The sequence below is a fragment of the Lutjanus erythropterus genome, chromosome 20 (assembly GCF_056507025.1).
Source record: "Lutjanus erythropterus isolate fLutEry1 chromosome 20, fLutEry1.hap2, whole genome shotgun sequence".
In the NCBI taxonomy this organism is placed as follows: domain Eukaryota; kingdom Metazoa; phylum Chordata; class Actinopteri; order Lutjaniformes; family Lutjanidae; genus Lutjanus; species Lutjanus erythropterus.
The window spans coordinates 32,579,245-32,597,777 of NC_139336.1; the positions used below are offsets into that span (position 1 = coordinate 32,579,245).

At 39.0% G+C, this 18,533-nt stretch overlaps 2 protein-coding genes across 3 annotated transcripts; one reads left to right on the forward strand and one right to left on the reverse strand.

The window, feature by feature from the left end:
* Positions 1 to 510: 510 nt before the first annotated feature.
* On the reverse strand, positions 511 to 2,085 carry pnx (posterior neuron-specific homeobox). The gene is made up of 2 exons (XM_084746082.1): positions 1,769 to 2,085; positions 511 to 1,167 (listed from the first exon to the last, which is right to left on the reverse strand). Exons 1-2 carry the CDS (start codon positions 1,887 to 1,889, stop codon positions 695 to 697), a joined length of 594 nt encoding a protein of 197 aa, XP_084602208.1. The 5' UTR covers positions 1,890 to 2,085; the 3' UTR covers positions 511 to 694.
* Positions 2,086 to 7,918: 5,833 nt separating this feature from the next.
* Positions 7,919 to 18,382, forward strand: ash2l (ash2 like, histone lysine methyltransferase complex subunit). Of its 2 annotated transcripts, XM_084745578.1 has the most exons (17): positions 7,919 to 8,022; positions 8,833 to 8,899; positions 9,175 to 9,320; positions 9,417 to 9,505; positions 9,610 to 9,704; positions 9,913 to 10,008; positions 10,182 to 10,277; positions 10,987 to 11,062; positions 11,267 to 11,284; positions 13,890 to 13,989; positions 14,529 to 14,746; positions 14,836 to 15,003; positions 15,128 to 15,321; positions 16,195 to 16,287; positions 16,372 to 16,470; positions 16,563 to 16,622; positions 17,840 to 18,382. In XM_084745578.1, the coding sequence occupies exons 1-17, from the start codon at positions 7,964 to 7,966 to the stop codon at positions 17,945 to 17,947; spliced, it is 1,782 nt and encodes a 593-aa protein (XP_084601704.1). In that variant the 5' UTR covers positions 7,919 to 7,963; the 3' UTR covers positions 17,948 to 18,382. The 2 variants fall into 2 exon arrangements, with proteins under 2 accessions (XP_084601704.1, XP_084601705.1); XM_084745579.1 differs by lacking the exon at positions 11,267 to 11,284 and having other exon boundaries at positions 7,927 to 8,022.
* Positions 18,383 to 18,533: the final 151 nt, after the last annotated feature.

Consider the following 18,533-nt stretch of genomic DNA (forward strand, 5'->3'; position numbering starts at 1 on the left):
AATACCTCAAAAACTATTGGATGGATTTTCATGAATGTTTGTACAAACATTCATTGTCCTCAGAGGATGAACCATATTGAGTTTGGTGATCCTGTGAGTTTTTTTTTGTAGTGCCACCAGCTGGTAAAAGTTTTAAGTTGTCCAATGAAATGTTGCTACCTGATTATATGGCACACAATTATGCAGTCGTGGTTCCCAGAGGATGAATGGTATTGACTTAAGTGTTTTTAAGTGTTAAGTAAAAATCTCAACAACTATTTGGATTATTGGATGGATTCATGGGCAGACCCAGGGGGCGTGGCCTCAGGGGTATTGGCTGCAGCTGAAAGCTTATTGATAAAATTGACTTTGTCTTTGACTTTAGCTTGCTAGTGCTAGTTAAGGCTATATTGGAAAGCTTAATTGTGGGAAGGCTCTGGTTTGGCCAAGAAATAGCATGTAGATGAATGACTTTTGTTGCCTCTGGGGCAGGTAGAGGGTTAAATTATTAAAGAAACAAGAGGCAGAAAGAACAGCTTCAATAAAAATGTTTATCAAAATAAGTTATTACATAATTACATAAGAAAATATTTCTAAACTCAGTCCTGTTTGGCACTTTGACAGCTCTCCTGAACAATAATAATAATAATAATAATGATAGAGCCTTATTATTTTGCTGGGTTTCATGTTAGTCCGTTCTGTGTTCAGTCACTCATCATGTGTAATAATGATGGTACGGCACCAGTGACAGAGGTGCAAACAGCTGGAGCGGAGTGCGCTGCTGGCAGTACAAAGGACTGTAGGTCAGAGGATGTGAGGAGAACGGTGATGTGAAGCCGTGCTCCTCCTCTGCCTCCGACCCCTGCAGGCGCTCCTTCTTCCACTTGGTGCGTCTGTTCTGGAACCAGATCTTCACCTGAGTCTCTGAGAGGCGCAGGGCCGAGGCGATGGTGTGGCGCTCCAGCACCGACAGGTAGTGGCACCGCTGGAAGCTGCGCTCCAGGATCTGCAGCTGCTCCAGCGTGAAGGCGGTGCGGATCCGTCGCCTTTTTGCCTTCGGCCTCTGAAGCTTCTCCGCACACTGAGCCTCTTCCTCCTCCTCCTCCTCTTCCTCCTCCACCGGGCTGCAGCTCCCACCTGCTGGAGGATGCTGCTGCTCTCTGGGTTCATCTCTGAGAGTAGGAGCTCCTAAAACACAAATAAATCAGTTTAAACTCTAGTGAAAAATAAGGCAAGAGCAAGTGAAATTTAATGTATTTTTTTAACATGTTGCAACTGTCCCCAGGATCATGTTGCAACTGTCCCCAGGTTCAGTCAGTTGCAGCATCATTTACGTACATTTCTTCCGTTCAAATAAATATTGCAAAAGATATGACATCTGTAATCATCTTTAAATGGCAGGGTAATTAGCTGACAGATCTAAGTTTAATATCAAGTTGCAATGATTATTGATGAACTATAAGATTAAACACCCACTGTTTTGATTTGAGTCATATTTTCATTAAAAATATCCAAATTTTCTAATTACAGCTTCTTAAATGTGAATATTTTCTGGTTTCTTTCCTACTCTGACAGTAAACTGAATATCTTTGGGTTGTGGACAAAACTAGACATTCGAGGACGTCATCTTGGACTGGAAATAGTGCTGCAACCATCCCCAGTCTGCTCTAGTTTTGGAGTTATTTAGAGAAATGTAAAAAAAATGTTGCAGTTGGCCCCAGTCTCCCCTACTCTCTGCAGGTGCAAACAGGTTTAGATTGTTTTGGGGTTTTTTTTTTTCGATTCTCACCTGTCGTCTTCTCCTCTTCTGCACAGATTCTCCTCCTTGTAAACTTGGTCGGGTCCAGAATGTCCTCCACAGAGAAAGGTGTCCTGTGGCCCAGCGGGAACTTGGCTGCAGGTGGCTGCATGTCAGCTGTGCGTGGACGGGTCGGGACGCGGTGTGGCCGCCTCAGCTCCTCCGGGGTTTATATACACAGCCTGCGAGCCTCTGCACACGCCGTCACATTTACATTTCATTCAAAAAGTTACCCAAATGAAGCGATGCGTCTTTCAGGAAACAATCGCCGCCTCTTGTCTCTCCCGTGCGGACGCGCGGACACGCTCCGGCCCCGTGGGACCCCCGCGTGGGCACTTCAACATGTAAATGCGTCCTCTCAGCTGGGGGGGCGCTGAGCCAGTTATTTATTGCAGGGCATCTGGTTAAAATGTGCCCCCTTTCTCTGCCTCCGTGTTCCTCTTTGTGCTTCGGCTTGTCATTATTTGCAAATGTGAGATTTTACGCCGGTGGGACACGTGAACGCCACTTGTGATGCTAATTGATGGACTCATCAAAGGGAAAGTTTGCGCTTTTTTTCTCCCTTGTTGTCCCAGTTTCCACAGAGCCACTTGTCCTGTTGTTGAGTGCTGCATCCCCACAAAGCACCGCGGTTTAATTAGAAACCCAAATAAGTTTATGAGAGCTGCTGCCTTCTGATCTCTGCGGACACTTCAGGGTCCTGCTGCAGGTCTGACATGTCACATATTAAGAAAATCAGACTGAATAAAGTTTTTTTTTTTTTTTTTTTTATCATTTTAGCTTTTTTTAAGTGCTGAAACATGTTGATGAATCTGTTTGATGAAGAACATTTATTTAATTACCTGTCATGCATCAAGTAAAAATGACAATGACTCTAAGAGCTTTTACATTTCTTGGATTTATAAGAACCAAATATTGACCAAACATTTAATTGACAGAATAATCAATAATGAAAATTTGATGCAGCTGTATATAAACATCTGGGAATAGCTCAGCAGAGTGAGTAAAAAACTACAACTTGCAGATGCGTTTATTATCCTGACCGGGTCGCATCAACAAAGATTAATTTAATCTAAGATTTAAGAAAATCCAGATTAGGCAGAGCTCTGTTGCACAATTTAAACTAATCTCTGTTTAGTAAAGCCAGGTTTAGTGATTTAAACTGAAATTAAATAGTTAAATCGATATAGAGATGCTCGCTTATCTAAATTAAAATATATAAAAACTAAACTTGAGCGTTACTTGGGCCAAGTAGAGTAATAAAAGTCAACTTTAAGTTGCTCTAAATTTATTAGCGTGCAAGTTTTGCTAGCTATGAACTAAAAAACAACAACAAGCATTATATTATTGTTTGCTAATTCGCTAAAAAGTTAAATGTTAAATTGTTTGCAAGCTAAAAGTTAGGCTAACTAAAGGCTGTTTTGTTTGCTGTCAAAAGGGGTCAAAAGGCAGCCATTTTAAAAGTTGAACCTCCTATAAGTGTAAGTTTAAAGTTAATACTGGACAAAATTTTAAGCTGGACTTAAAAGTTTTGGTAAAACAGACAGAAAAAGAAATATTTGACTCCAGCGGTTACCCAGCCAAAACTTTCCTCCAGTCTGCAGAACTTTACTTTGAACTGTAGTGCAGGTCTGTAAGTTTTCAGAGACACCAAATATGTCGGGCTGAATTTTTGGGGAAATGATGCACAGGACATATAGATTATTTCCATTGGGTGAAAACATCATATGGCTTTGATGAAGAGTTGGACGACGCTGATGCAGAATATAAATGATACTGTCAGACAGATGGAATCAGACCATTTTTTAACCTTAAACTATTTAAGGGGCCAGAGACGTGTGCTGCGGGTTAACGAAATATAAGATAAGTTAAGATATTCCTTTATTGAGAGGGGAAATTTAGGTGTTACAGCAACACAAAGACTGAAATAAGTGCAGATAAATAAAGATCTTTGGAAATAAATAACCTCTTTACATGTGTTTGTGTTTAATCCATGTTTTTTATCTGCCTCTGATTGCTTCATTAACTTCACAATTAAGGTAACAGTCGCATCTTTAAATCCACATTATGGGTTATAGTTTCCTAATACCCAGAGTGACCATTTCTCATATCGTAAAGGAGGCTTCAGAGTCGGGGAGTAAATGATCAGGGACGAAGGTGGCAGCTGTCAGCGTGCTCCCAGCTACAGACACCTACAGAGCCGCTGGTATTGAAGGGAGCAGAGAGGCCGGACCATCGGGGCAATTAGCAGATGTCACCAGTAGGTTTGACCCTCTCTGACCCCCGGCTTTGTTCTGCAGGACAGGGTGGAAATGGAAAGACTCGAGGGGGGAGAGAGGGATGAGGTGATGAAGACAGAATGGAGTGACAGACACATTTTACCACATTTATATAAATCTCAAATTTGCAGAATTTCTTCCATAGTCTTTTATTTATTTGGGGACCCAAATAAAATCTCCTGTGACTGCTGCTGTAGCGCGTCGTTCCAGTTGATGAAACATGATAAAATGCATCACAGCTTTTGGCTGCAGCATGCAGCTGGTACTGTTTTTATTTTTCGCCCATGCCCGTCAGCTGTGGCCATTCACACGTCGGGATGCACTCAGCTCCTGTTACACACCTTCTGTTGTCTTTTGCAAACCAGTCCGATCCAGTGCATTGATACTTTTATTGTTTCTTAGCAGAGAGTAATTTAAAAAACTTAATATATTAGGCTTAATATTCTTTGCATGAGTTGAAATGTATATTTTTGCATGTAGGTATGCACATTCATGTATGTAGTGCATGCAAGTAATCTACTACTGAGATTTGGTGCTTTGAGCATCACAGGCTGAGTGACATCTAGTTCTGTTCTACTGGAGAGAAGACTGATGCAGCTCACACCAATGTTATAAATAGCACTATGTATTTTTGATGTTAGGGTGAACTGTCCCTTTAAGTGCAGTACTTGAGTAAATGTACTTAGTTACATTCCACCACAGGATTGTCCTGACGTCTGTATCCAGCAGCTCATCAGGTGTTTGGACGTGCAAATGTCTTCTTTAGTCTGTAACGTTTCCATTTACCGTCCGCAGAGTCGTAATAAAACCTTTGTGAGGACGTGAGACCACCCCGCATTCGTCCTGAAAGTCAAACAGTGTTTTAAAGTTTGCGGGGGCCGTTCCAGCACCAGTAAAAGACACGTCGAGCACAAAGGCAAGTGTGCCGGCAGACGTCTCACAAAAGAGCGGGGGAATGCTGAGAGCACCCCTGGGTGCTGCAATAAATGCCTCAGAGCCTTTGTGACGAAGATAATAGTCGTGTTTTCTCCTCCCCTTTTCCTCCTGCAGTGGACAAACATCTGTCACGTCGGGACAGCGTGACCAAGTAATGAATACATGAAAGAATCTTTGTGTAAATTTTATTCATATTTCATTGATAATATAGTTAATTCAACTCTTTTTGTGTTATTTGTTTGTTTTAGGGTTTTAATGATCTTTCCAGTTTGGATGTGAGACCTGAACTGGTCTCCTGTCCAGTCTGTCTTCCCTGTTCACTATTTGAACTTTTCATGGTTATTGAAAAAAAGATATCTGTACTTTACTTGAGTATTTATTTTTTCTCACAACTTTTTACTTTTATATTTTATCACAAATGTTACTGCTGTACTTTCAACTCCTCACATTTTCAAAGCAGACTTGTTATTTCAGTTTTGATACATTCAAGGAGAATTACTGAGACAAAAGATGTTAAAAGACAAAAAAAAGACACAAGATGAAAAAAGACAAGATGAAAAAGACGTAATAGGATGAAAACTGATGTAACACCTTGTTATACAAGTAACAAGTCAAACAAGATGTAGTGAGACAAACGTCAACGTAAAACATGTCATGAGACAAAAACAATGTAAAAGATGTAACAAGACAAAAAAAAGTGTCATAAAATGAAAAAGACATAACAAGAAAAAAACAACATAGAAGACAAAACAAACCAAAAAAGATGTATCAAGACAAATGAAAAATGTAAAATATGTAGTAAGACAAAAAAAAGTAAAAGACGCAAAACTAAAAACATATAAAATATTTAACACAACAAAAGAGACATAACAAGGCGGAAAAAACATAAGAAGACAACAAACTGCAAGATTAAAAACAATGTAAAAGGTGTAACAAGATGAAAAAGATGTAACAAAGCTGAGACTCTTGTAGATGAAAGTGTATGATGTTAATCTCCACTGCATTTCATCGTAGTGAGACTTGACCTCTCTGTATAAAATGACCTATAGTGACCTCTAGAATAATCACAGCCTCATGAAATTTCACAGCCAGAAACTAGAGACCTGCAGCATTCAGAAGATGGACGGTTTCCTATTGACAATGAGGAGGTTTTATGAAGTTCTCACCATCCAATCGCTAAAAATTCTAATCTTTACAGAAATCTCCAACCTGTCAAAAGTTTTCTGTGGCGTCCTTCAGAGTTTCAATGTCTTAATGTGGTATGTTGGAGGGATTTTTGACCATTTTGATCAGTTCTCGGGTCGTCAAAAATGGTTATATTTTGCACCAAATCTGTATAATATATGACATAAACCAAAAAAAAAAATACTGCAACAACTTATGAGACAGAATGGAGAGTGAGAACTGCCCTCATACACAGTACTTAAAATGAAGTTCTTGGCCCTTAGAGACTTTAAACATTCAGAATTTAAATAGACGTGTAAAAAAAACAACATATTTACTATAGAAAAATGGAAGTATATGTCTATTTTGCAAATAGAAATATATTATAGTCAGTAACAAATATGAATGCAGATATTTTGAACTGTATTTTTAATGAAGCTTTGCTAGCGTTCACAAAGGGTGTTGGGTTTCCTTGATGGACCTGATGACAGGAGGTGCACAGGCCTCTCTGTCTCCTTCTGATTTGTTTTTACACAAAGGCATGACTGCAGCTGCACCACATCTCAGCGAGAGCACATGATTAATTCAGAGTCTAAGATGGATTCTCATTCTTTGGACTCTTTACTACGTTGTCAGGTTTCAGCCAGAACCACCGGCTGCTTCTGAAGCTGCAGAAATCCCAACCACACATCCATCATCCAGAGAGGAAACTACGAGAAGACAAATCCACAGCACCCAAAGCAAACCCTGGCTGCTACCACGACACATAAACATTATAATCTTCTTTAACCAAAGCACAAGACTCATCTCCAGTTTGCTTTAATTCAACTGAGAAAACAAGAAGAAATCCACAGGGTGCAAAGTTTCCACAACACTGAACATATACCCTACCAAAATAAAAGTAGTCTTTTCCACAGAGAGTCATCATGTAGTAAATTAGAATAAATATTCTTAAAAGTATCTAAGAGTCATATTAAGTCCATTAATATAAAATTCCAACTACAAGTTTGCTTTGTTTGCTGAATACTATTGTAATATTCTGTTATGTTAACATGAGCCCTCTGCTGGTCAAACTTTATAACATGTTTTGTAACTTCAGACATTCTCATCCATGTGCTCTACACTGTATATGTGCTAATATAAAACCTTGATTAGTTATTTTTTTGTTATATTGTGTTTTTTAATGCAGTGTGTTTTTTAATGCAGATCACAGCAAGTATTTTGTTATCTGGAGATAAGAAAGCTCAGTTTCTCAAAATAATGAAATAATTAACTTGTGATCTCAAGATAACAACATTTTAAAAATTCTTGGCTTCCATGCAAATTTTAGTTTTTATGAGACCTGCATTAACAGTGTGTGACTCGACATATAGTTGACATATGTTGATATGTCACGTGGCTGTTTGACAAATTTCAAGCTTCAAAACATATATACATAAAAATATATTACATATATTATTAGATTATAATTATTGATGCAATATAATGTGTTCGTGGCTTTAATGTTACAGCTGGTAAAGGTGGAGCTGATAAAGATGGAGCAATTTTTTGTACTCATTCTTAGGTAGTTTAACCTAATAATACATTATAATTTATTATTATTTATTTTATGTAAATTATGCATTCATATTTTAAATCTACAAATAAACTGTTAATAAAAACCGTCAAACAAATGTAGTGGAATAATAAGTAAATAATAGAAGAACCTGTGAGCCTGCGGTGTCGCTGCTGAGCAGAATCACGGCATCAACCCGGAAGCTGATGCTCCAACTCTCGCGATATTTTTATGTGTTCATTGATTTGAAAGATGGCGTCCGAAGGAGAGGCGGGCAGTGCTGCTACAACAGAACCGGAGGCTGGAGAGGGGTATGGCGCCTTCATGTGACACTTTTGTCTTTGTTACAAACATGCAGACCTTGATTGTGATTATCTGTGAAACTATAAGCCATAGATACGGTATTATTTGGCCGTAAACGCTGTTAGCAATCTGGCTAAGCTAGCGGACTTTAGCGTTTCACAAACTCACCGAGTGAAACAAATAACGTTCCAGTTTAGCTCCTCTTTGTAAAGAGAAAACAGTCCTACATCAAAATATCAGACATCATAATCTTACCCAGTCTGTTGGGAAACTTACGATGTCTTCTAATGTGACATTTAAAACGTTGTATTGATACGTCCCTCTAATAGTCATGCATGAAAACACCTTGCGCCAGTACGTTTGAATAATGTCAATTTCTGCAAACACAGTAGTAACGGAATGACATGTGAGCACATACAAGTTGAAATGATGAGAAATCTGAAATTGTTTAACCAATATGCATTGATTATACAGTTACACGCAATCAAATCAAGTGAATAACTCTTATTTTTAGAATAAAGATTAATTAAAGAAGGATGCTAACAAATTGGGCTCTACAAATAATGTAAATATAATCAAGAAATATGACCAAGTTCAATATTGCTGAAGCTGCAATCTGAAAAAAATAAAATGTGTGACAAAACCGAATTATAATGAAGTATTGAAATGCTGCATAATCATTGTGACAGGCCTAAGTGTACAAAATCTTTTAAGGAATTAATTCTGTTTTTTTTTTTTTCCAGTTGGTATGAAATCACTGCCTTTATATAGCTGGATAAGTATTTAGTCTCCTGATTAATCTTTTCACTTAATTTCAGTGATGCTGCATTCGGGGAACTACCCACCAGCATGGATACTGAATCATCAAACGGCAAAGAGGGAATGGTAATCTTAGATATTATTCTAAATATTATCATCATTACTTTGTTTTTATTTTGTGTTCTTTCTTTTAACTGTGAATGTTGTTTTATGATTTAAAATTTTCCGTAAAATTGAAGATTTGGATGCAAAAATGATAATTCCTACTAATCATATTGCATGTTGCAATTTCAGTCAAAATAATCGCAATATGACTTTTTACCATATCACGCAGCCCTGATGCCATCCCCAGCTTTGCTATAAGTCGTGATGTTTTTATAAGCAGTCTCTCTTGTTGACAGGAAACAGCTGGTGAAGGCTCTGAGGCTGCTGATGCTATGACTGGATCTGGAGACGAGGAGAGTGGGAGGCAGCTGGGAGAGGTGGAGCTGCAGTGTGCGTTGTGTATGAAGTGGTTCACCGCAGACACATTTGCCATCGACACTGCGTATGTAAAGTCTTTTGATTTTGATTTGACTGAAATATCAGCAGTAATTTGACGGTACAGACCTGATGGTGTTCGTGTTTTCCTTCCTTTCTACAGGACTTGTCTTCCCTTTATGACAAATTATGTGTTTCACTGCAACGTGTGCCATCACAGCGGCAACACGTACTTCCTCCGGAAACAAGCCAGTAGGTGTTCTGAGTCTCACAACAGTGAATTTAAGCTTTATTATACTAGCATTTTATCACTGTTCTTAGTCTTCCGCAAACAAATGTTATATTTTCTGTTTTAGACCTGAAGGAGATGTGCCTCACAGCCTTGGCAAACCTGACATGGCGATCCAGAACACAGGAGGAGCACCCAAAGACGATGTTCTCCAAAGACAAGGTGAACATGTTTTCACAAACTGTTGATGTGACCTTTTTAAACAGACTTGACTTGATTTTCAAGAACAGATTAATAATAATAATTTAAGTTCATATTAATTATTAGATAATATTCAATTAGTCCTCGCTGCTTGAGACACAACTGGTGGAATTACGCAATTATTACCTTCTGGTGAACATCTCCTGATTTATCACTTTTCTCTCTGCAGGATATCATACCGTTCATTGACAAGTACTGGGAGTGCATGACAACTCGTCAGAGACCGGGGAAAGTCACGTGGCCCAACAACATAGTGAAGACGATGGTAATGTTGTGGTGTATAGTGGGGCAATGCAGTCTGAATCTAGAAATGCTTCTTAAACAGTGGGAAGAGCTGTTGTGTCTCGCTCTTCCAGCCTCCACGAGTTGCTGTTTTGTTGCAGTCTCCAGCTGATATTATAAAATAATATTTTTTATTTACTTGTGCTTATTTTCCAGAGTAAAGAGCGAGATGTTTTCCTGGTGAAGGAACACCCCGACCCTGGCAGTAAAGATCCAGAGGAGGAGTACCCCAAGTTTGGCCTGTTGGATCAGGTATTGACCATTTGGCTGTTGTACAGTATGTAGCATATTAGGGATGCTCTGATCTACCAGTATTCTGTAAAAATATGCAATTGGGATTCATTCTTTCTAATTGCTGATTGCGAAAAACTGATTGATGACCCAGAAAACTTGAGCCAGCCATCAGCTGAACTGGTGTCAGTGTGACATGCTAACTAATCAAAAGGTTAACTTTTACTACACCTGTGCACTCTTGTGTATATGGCTGAGAGTGACAAGTTATGTTTTTACCAGGGCTGCAACTAACGATTTTTTTCTTGATTAATAGTTGTTTGTTTTAAAATATCAGAAACTGGTGAAAAATGTCAGTCAGTGATTTCCAAAGCCTAAGATGACGTCCTTGAATGTCTTGTTTTGTCCGCAACCCAAAAATATTCAGTTTACTGTCAGAGAGGAGAAAAGAAGCCAGAAAATATTGATATAGGAGAAGCTGGAATCAAAGAATTTGGGCTTTTATTCTTAAAAAATTACTCAAATCGATGATCAAAGTAGGTGACGATTCATTTAATAACCTATAAATCTGTTATATCAGCTGCTAGAATAAAACAAAAGCCAGTTAGAATCGTACTGATGATGTTGACCATGGAGGAAAAGTGGAATGCGCAACCAAAAACGTGATTTGGGCAACCCTAATTTGTACATGTATAAAGTTTTAATTTGAGTTTCTGTTTCTGTTGTGCAGGACCTGGGGAACATCGGACCATCATATGACACACAGAAACAGACCACTGCTGCTCCCACTGCTGGTGGGCTGAATGGTAAGGATATAAAACTCTAAAAAAATATACAAGTGTAACACAGATAAAGATTAATTTGCACCATTTGATATTCTGAATCAACAAAGTCCAAGAAGGGAAATGTTTGACATCACTGGTCAGTATGAACTCCCCCAAACTAAAAAAAAAGCAAATAAGATCATGTTAAATGTGATGACCATGGCGATTTTGTGCATTGTGTTCCAGGTGGATCTGCTTTCTCAGGTGAATATGTGGTTATTTTGGCATCTGGAGCTGATCAGTGTGTTTTTGTGTCTTGTAACCCTCTGGATAGAAGTTGACCCTGAGGTTCCAATCAGACTTCAGTTTGTCCCCCTCCTCAGCTCAAACCAAACTCGAGCCAAACTGATTCCTCAATGAGTATCTTGTGGGCAACTTCATCCACGTCCAGTTGTAAACCCTCCCCCCTCGTCTGCTCTCTGCATCTGTTTGGTTCCCCCTTCCCCAAAGCTTTGCCTCCTTTAATCGGTGGACGTATCTTCCTCGTCTTTGGCTTGCTGCTAATGGGTGCTGAAATCCCTAAAAATCTCCTCACTGAAATGACTCTCTGCTCTCTGCACACAAACACGTGAGAGCAGAGCGCCATTTTTGATTTGCCATCGGCTTTGATCCAATGCTAATTAGCCTCATCCTCTCTCTTCCTTCTCCTCCACTTGTGATTATTGGGTCCGATCATGAATTCTGAAACAATGAATTCTGATAAAATTAGATTTTATTAAAGGAAAAAGTTTTAAGTGCAGCAGCAGTAAGTGTAGCAGCTTGTATTTGATTAGGATGATGGTGTCATTGAAGTGTTTAAAAATCAGCAGCAAACACTTTTTAAAAATGATCTTGGTGTTAATGTATCGACTGAAATGGGATCTTTATAATCTCAGTATGTCAGCCGTGTGAATGGCTCAGGCTTTAGCTCAGATGTGTTTGGAATTACTTTGTTTTCCACATGATTATATTTTGTGGAATATTTTCTCGTGAACGTACAGAATCCCTGAGAGGCAGGTGAAGAAAAAATTCTAGTTATCCATTTTATAAGTATCTAAAGTCTCTCCTGTGTTTATGACTTCAGAACAGATGGAATTTTTTTTTTTCCCTCTCTTTCATTTGTGAAATCAGGTTAGAGGAAAAAGTTTTGCGGGCATATTTTTTTTTAAAGATACTACTCTTTCATCATGATTAATTGATTAGTTAGTCAGCCATTAAATTAATCACCAACTGTTACGATAATCGATTAATTGCTTTGAGTCATTTTTTAAGAAAATAAAGGTCCAGATTCTCTGATTTCAGCTTCTTAAATGTGAATATTTTCTGGTTTCTTTACTCCTCTGTAACAGCAAGCTGAATATTTTTGAATTATGGACAAAACAAGACATTTGAGGACGTCATCTTTGGCTTTGGGAAACAATGATCAAAATTTTATACAATTTTGTTGACCAAACAACTAAGAAGAAAGTAAAGAAAATAATAAACAGTTAATAGTGAAAATTATCATTAATTCCAGCCACATTGGCAGATAAATGTTTTTTTTTTTTTTAAATATTTGTTGTTGTAATACCCGTTTCAGCCACAGGAGGCTAAAATGCACCACAAGCTGATGTTGTAATTATGACTAAAAGAATTCTTGTTTTTTCTTTTAGTGGGTTTTAATGTCTTCATGCACTCTAAACACGAGGTACATATACTGTGTATCAACGAGGGACGTAAAATTACTGTGTTGTCTTTATTTTGGCTGGAAATGTATTTTAAATCTAATGGCAGATTTTTTTTCTTAGAAAAATACATTTCTAGCGAGGAGAAAGGTTTAAAATGGATTCTCAGATTTTTTTTTCTCACTTGCTTCTTTGAGCTTCTGTATGAAGCAGTGGACTCCATGTGGTTTTACTTACTAAACAGATACTAAAGTTAAAGTCAGTTGCTTTTCTTCAAATCAGAATAAAAGGAATTGCATTTTCTGTCTGGTTATTAGTGCAGGCAGTGATTCGCTGTGAGCTGTTGTTCACTGAGTAACAGCTGATTAGTCCTTTTTTAAGGGGGAAGGAAAAACTGTATTTTTTTAAGAACATGTTTACTTCATACAAGCATCGATTACCATCTAATCAGTTTTATTTCTTGGAGGAAGAAGAAGAGAATCTGATTAGTGAATCCCATCATCCGACTCCCCTGAAGTTAGTGTTTGGTAATGAGAGATCAATGTGGAAGAGGTTTACTGTATTTTATAAGAGGCTGATAGTGTTTGGAAAATGCCATGCGAACTAATTGCTGCCTTTTTGTGCCTGCTGTTTCCCCGTGTACACCAAACGCTTAATAACCTGCTTCCACTTTGTGTGTGTGTGTGTGTGTGTGTGTGTGTGTGTGTGTGTGTGTGTCTGTGTGTGTGTGTGTGTGTCTGTGTGTGTGTGTCTGTGTGTGTGTGTGTGTGTGTGGCAGTCTAAGAATCGTTGGTTGTGAAAGATTATTACATAAAAACAGTAAATTGCCACATAGTTTAAAATTGTGTGACAGTGTTTTTAATGGTTCTTGCCCCAAATTTCGTGTTTCTAAAGCTGGAAAACTGCTGATCATTTTATTATTATGACAGCAGTCTAATACAGCAGTGCTTCAGCACAGCGCACATTAATGAAGGTAGGACACAGAGGTGTTTAAAATGTATAAATGTGTTGGGAAAAAAATAGAAACGCCTTTTAGTCTAATGCAGCTCCACCTCATAAACTGGCAACTGAGTGTCTCTTTTCTTTGTCGCTGACTGCCCGTTTGTGTGCGTATGTGTGTGCATTTCTTTGTGTCCAGTTGTATAATCCGTTTCGTGTTTTTGAAGGTGCTCTGGCCCCCGGCCCAGGAAAAGGAAGAGGGGCCAAACGTAAACAGCAGCAGCAACAGGAAGGCACTGCAGCAGGAGCCACCAAGAGAACCAGAAGGTATAAAAACTGTCAGTGAAAACACACACACACACACCGTCCACGTTTACAGCAGCTGTGTTGTGATGTGCGCACAAATTATGTGCAAACAAATATCATTTCCAGTGCTCGATGTAGTCAAACATGGCTTTGAGATAAATATCTTTTCTCTCTATGACCGTAGAACTAATTTAATCTTTGTTTTGCTCAGATTCAACCCACTGAAAGCCGTGCATCACTCAGTGAAGTTAATTCTATGCTGGACATGAGCTGTTTGAATTCTTAAGGCGTTGTGTCCTCTCCAGAAAAGCAGCAGTTTCATCAGATTTGCTCCCTGGATTGACATGTCTCGGTTAATGTGCCCTCTACTCTAGAGGGCGTCAGATTTGTGCTCCAGGCGTCGCTTAATGAGATGAGACGGACCTGCACAGAGGAATAAGATATCAGACTTTGCACACACAGATGAGACTCAGGATCAGTTTAGTTTCGTCACCACAGTCGTCCTTTAACTCAATGAAGATGCAAAACAAACTTGTCCTTCTCTTCCTCCCTGATCACAGCGACCCTCTGTTCTCGGCCCAGCGCCTCCCCCCTCATGGTTACCCACTGGAGCATCCCTTTAATAAAGACGGTTACCGTTACATCCTGGCCGAACCAGATCCTCACGCTCCAGACCCGGAGAAGCTCGAACTGGACTGCTGGGCCGGCAAACCCATACCTGGAGACCTGTACAGAGCCTGTCTTTATGAGAGAGTGCTGCTGGCTTTACATGACAGAGGTACTCAGAGCTCAAAATGCATTTCAAGTCAGAGCTCCTGCCATGTTTTGTATCACACGTTAAGACTGATATTCATGTTCATGTTGCAGCGCCTCAGCTGAAGATCTCTGACGACCGTCTGACTGTGACCGGGGAGAAGGGTTACTCCATGGTGCGAGCCTCTCATGGGGTACGGAAGGGCTCCTGGTACTTTGAGGTTTCTGTTGATGAAATGCCTCCAGAGACCGCAGCCAGGCTCGGCTGGTCTCAGCCGCTCGGTCAGTAGTGCTTTATCCTTTGGCAGCTTTGTGGCAGAACATTTTCAAGCAAATATCAGTATGTGCACTGTAGAGAATATGTCAGAATTCCTCCTAACAGCCATACATGCATTTTACTCTGCAGGAAACCTGCAGGCACCTCTGGGTTACGACAAGTTCAGCTACTCGTGGCGCAGCAAGAAGGGTACCAAGTTTCACCAGTCGGTAGGGAAACATTATTCCTCCAGCTACGGTCAGGGAGACACGCTGGGCTTCTTCATAGAGCTGCCTGACACCACAGAGACGGCCAAGGCTCTGCCTGATACGTACAAGGACAAGGTAACACCTGAGACACAAGAGGATCACACTGACTGAACACATTTGCAGGGTTCCTGTGGCTCCTCCAAAGATATTCATTTTACTGTCAGGGAGGAGGAAAGTAACCAGGAAATATTCACATTTAAGAAGCTTGAATCCTAAAATATTACTCAAACTGATTATCAAAATAGTTAATTTAATAATCAATTAATAAGATTTATTAGCTTCTCTGGCACAAGGGGGGATGAATAAGTACAGCAACAAAATAAACAACCACAAAAAACATCAGTATCTGATTTGTGCATCTGTAATAATTTTTTACCAGGAGAAGTAACTTCTGCATGTATTTATTCATTTATTTATTTCTCATGGCCGTCACATATTAATAAACATTACTGTAAATATGCCAGAAATGGCCAACAGTCTAGTTTCCGTCTGTAGTCCTTGGTCAGATGTAAAGTCTGCAGCCTAAAATCAATGTAATACATTTTAGTTTTGCTGTGGGACAAGAAAACTGTCAGATTTGAGCTATCACTGTACCCATCACCACAGATAGGCGTTATTAACACTTCCAACCAGCAGAGGGCAGCAACAACACGCGTTCCTGCCTGTGAGCTACACTTGGATTGTCTTGGTTGGATGGTAGAATTTGGTGGTGATGTTAACTGAGCTTTCCTACAGTAGATAATCGTCACCGCCACAAACACAAAGAACTGAGCTTCTCTACACAATGATCAGCACCATTCATTCAAGTCTAATCATGACGTTTGTTCATAAATTGTCTCTTTTTTCTATCTGATTGTTTCAGCATTAAATTGTATTTGTTTAGGTCCTAAAAAGTATTGAATTGTGAAAGAACCCAGTTCTGACACCTTCAATCTGTTTTAATTTCAGGCTCTAATCAAGTTCAAGAGCTACCTGTACTTTGAGGAGAAGGACTACGTGGACAAAGCAGAGAAAAGCTTGAAGATGATGAGCCCCAGCAGGGTGAGAAAACCTCTCCAGAATAAAATCCAGTCAGAAAAACCTGGCTCTGTTTGCAGCTGTTAACTCGTGGATCCTGTTTTTCAGATGATATTCTTTAAAAACGGTGTGAGCCAAGGTGTCGCCTTTGAAAACCTGTTTGAAGGCCTTTACTTCCCGGCCATCTCACTGTACAAGAGCTGCACGGTCAGTCACACCACATGTTGGGCTGGTGTTTTTTTTTTTTTTTTCTGCTTACTTAGTTTTTATGTGCTGAACTTTACCATCTCTCTTTTCAGGTTTCTGTCAATTTCGGGCCACATTTCAAACACCCTCCGAAGGACCTCAAGTACCAGCCGGTGAGAGCTTCTGTAAACAATCACACTCTGTCCTTATAAAGACTTTACTGGAAAGTTGCCACGTTACCTTTCAGAATCGCCTCGACACTCGTGTTTTATTAGATACACTCTTTTTCATGTTCCACAAGTTAAATCTGAACTTGGAGAGATGACTTTTAGTTTTAGTGCTCCTGACTCCTGCAGCACCTCCTTAAAACAGGATTCTTGCAGGTGCTGGAAATCCTTGAAAGCATTTAAAATTTAATGTTATGTTCTCAAGATTTAAAGGTTTTGAAAGGGTTCATATTAAATTGTTCTCTGACTGAATAGTTTGCTTTGTAGATAAAGAAATAAAATAAATCAGAGAGCCTGATTGTTTTTGCCTTTTCCACAAAATGAAGACGACTCCACTCAAACCTCTCCTGCCTCTCTGCACGTGTGGCTACATTTGTGTGATCTGTGCATTGTTTTGTTTTTTTAAATTTATTTATTTAGTTATTTGTCTAGTGTTTTTTTTTTATCACCTCAGTCAAATCATAAATGAATGAAACATTTGACATTTTAGAAATTTGATCTTGAACCTTCCAACATCTATTTGTAATTGTTTTACACAACTGTATTTTATTTTTTTATTATTTATCAAACTTTCTACCTATTACAAAGTTTTAGGACTTTTTATGTAACTATTATTTTGGATTTTAATTATTTTAAGCTGTCAGATTACCTTCCCTTTTTGCACCTTCATTTTTTAACTTCGACAGATTAATAAACAATGAAAATAATCGTTAGTTGCAGCTCTAATTTATTCTGAAGGATGAAGAGGTTTTGTGTGCAAACGCAAGCCAGGTTTACATCCAAATTTAGCTCAAATTTTAACTTTCTTCATCAAGTTTTTAAAGCAAGATGAGCAATAGGTGGCGCTAATGTTCCAGTCAGGTACCTTTAATCGGTGCAGAAGAAGGATGAGTGATATGTGTGATGAGACATCATTAAAAGAGCTCAAGTCAAAGCTCGAAATGGTGTAAAAACGTGGAAAATATAATTGAAATATGATTTTTGTGTTAGTTTTGTGTTTGTCCTCATTGCTTCACACAGATTTGATGTTTTTTTGTTTGTTTCTTGATGTTTAAATCACCTTGGACTTTGGGAAACTGATGAAAATAATAATAAACCTTTAGTTGCAGCTCTAAATGATTGAATGTTTGATCAAACTGTGGTCGTGTTCCTCTCTCTCTCAGATGAGCGACATGGGCTGGGGAGCTGTGATCGAACACACGCTGGCCGACATGCTTTACCACGTGGAGACGGACGTGGACGGACGACGCAGCCCTCTGTGGGAAGGATGAACGCGGCTCTGAATCCAGTACGCACACACGCCCACCCAGTCAAAACATTGTTCCACCTGCAGACAGTAAAGTTAAAGCACCACGCGCTCAGAGAAGTTTAAAACTAAATCAGATTGTTCATAACGGATGGCTGCATATCAACATTTGTTCGCGTGCCGTCGGCTGACATTCCACTCTGAAAGTTCGACGTCTGAATGGTGCTTTAAAATACTTATATTTTGAAGTTATTGTTATGCTGTAGAGAGATGTGACTGGGCATCATGTTCTGCATATTGTTGCAGCTAAAAAGATCCTCGCCGGCGTCTCACTCGTTCTGTAGATTCTGCCGTCTTCAGTGTTTTCACTCTTTTTGCTGATTTTATTTGTTTTATGATGTGTGTCACTTATTTACTGTTTTATACTTTGGGTTAAATAAAAAAATGCTACATGGACAAAGTTGAACTGATTCATGAAACCTGGATTTGACATTAAACCAGTGGCTCCTGAACTTTTTTGGCTTGTGAGCCTTTGAAAAATGAAGTTGGTCTCGAACTAATGATTTTTTAAAATATTTTCAGAGGTCTTGAAGGTGTCCATAAGAAAAAAA

Coding starts and splice junctions, on each gene's coding strand:
- pnx (XM_084746082.1), bottom strand. CDS start 1,889: ATGCAGCCACCTGCAGCCAAGTTCCCGCTGGGCCACAGGACACCTTTC. Junction 1,168..1,768: donor AGAAGAGGAGAAGACGACAG/GTGAGAATCGAA, acceptor TTTGTGTTTTAG/GAGCTCCTACTCTCAGAGAT.
- ash2l (XM_084745578.1), top strand. CDS start 7,964: ATGGCGTCCGAAGGAGAGGCGGGCAGTGCTGCTACAACAGAACCGGAG. Junction 8,900..9,174: donor CAAACGGCAAAGAGGGAATG/GTAATCTTAGAT, acceptor TCTTGTTGACAG/GAAACAGCTGGTGAAGGCTC. Junction 10,009..10,181: donor ACAACATAGTGAAGACGATG/GTAATGTTGTGG, acceptor CTTATTTTCCAG/AGTAAAGAGCGAGATGTTTT.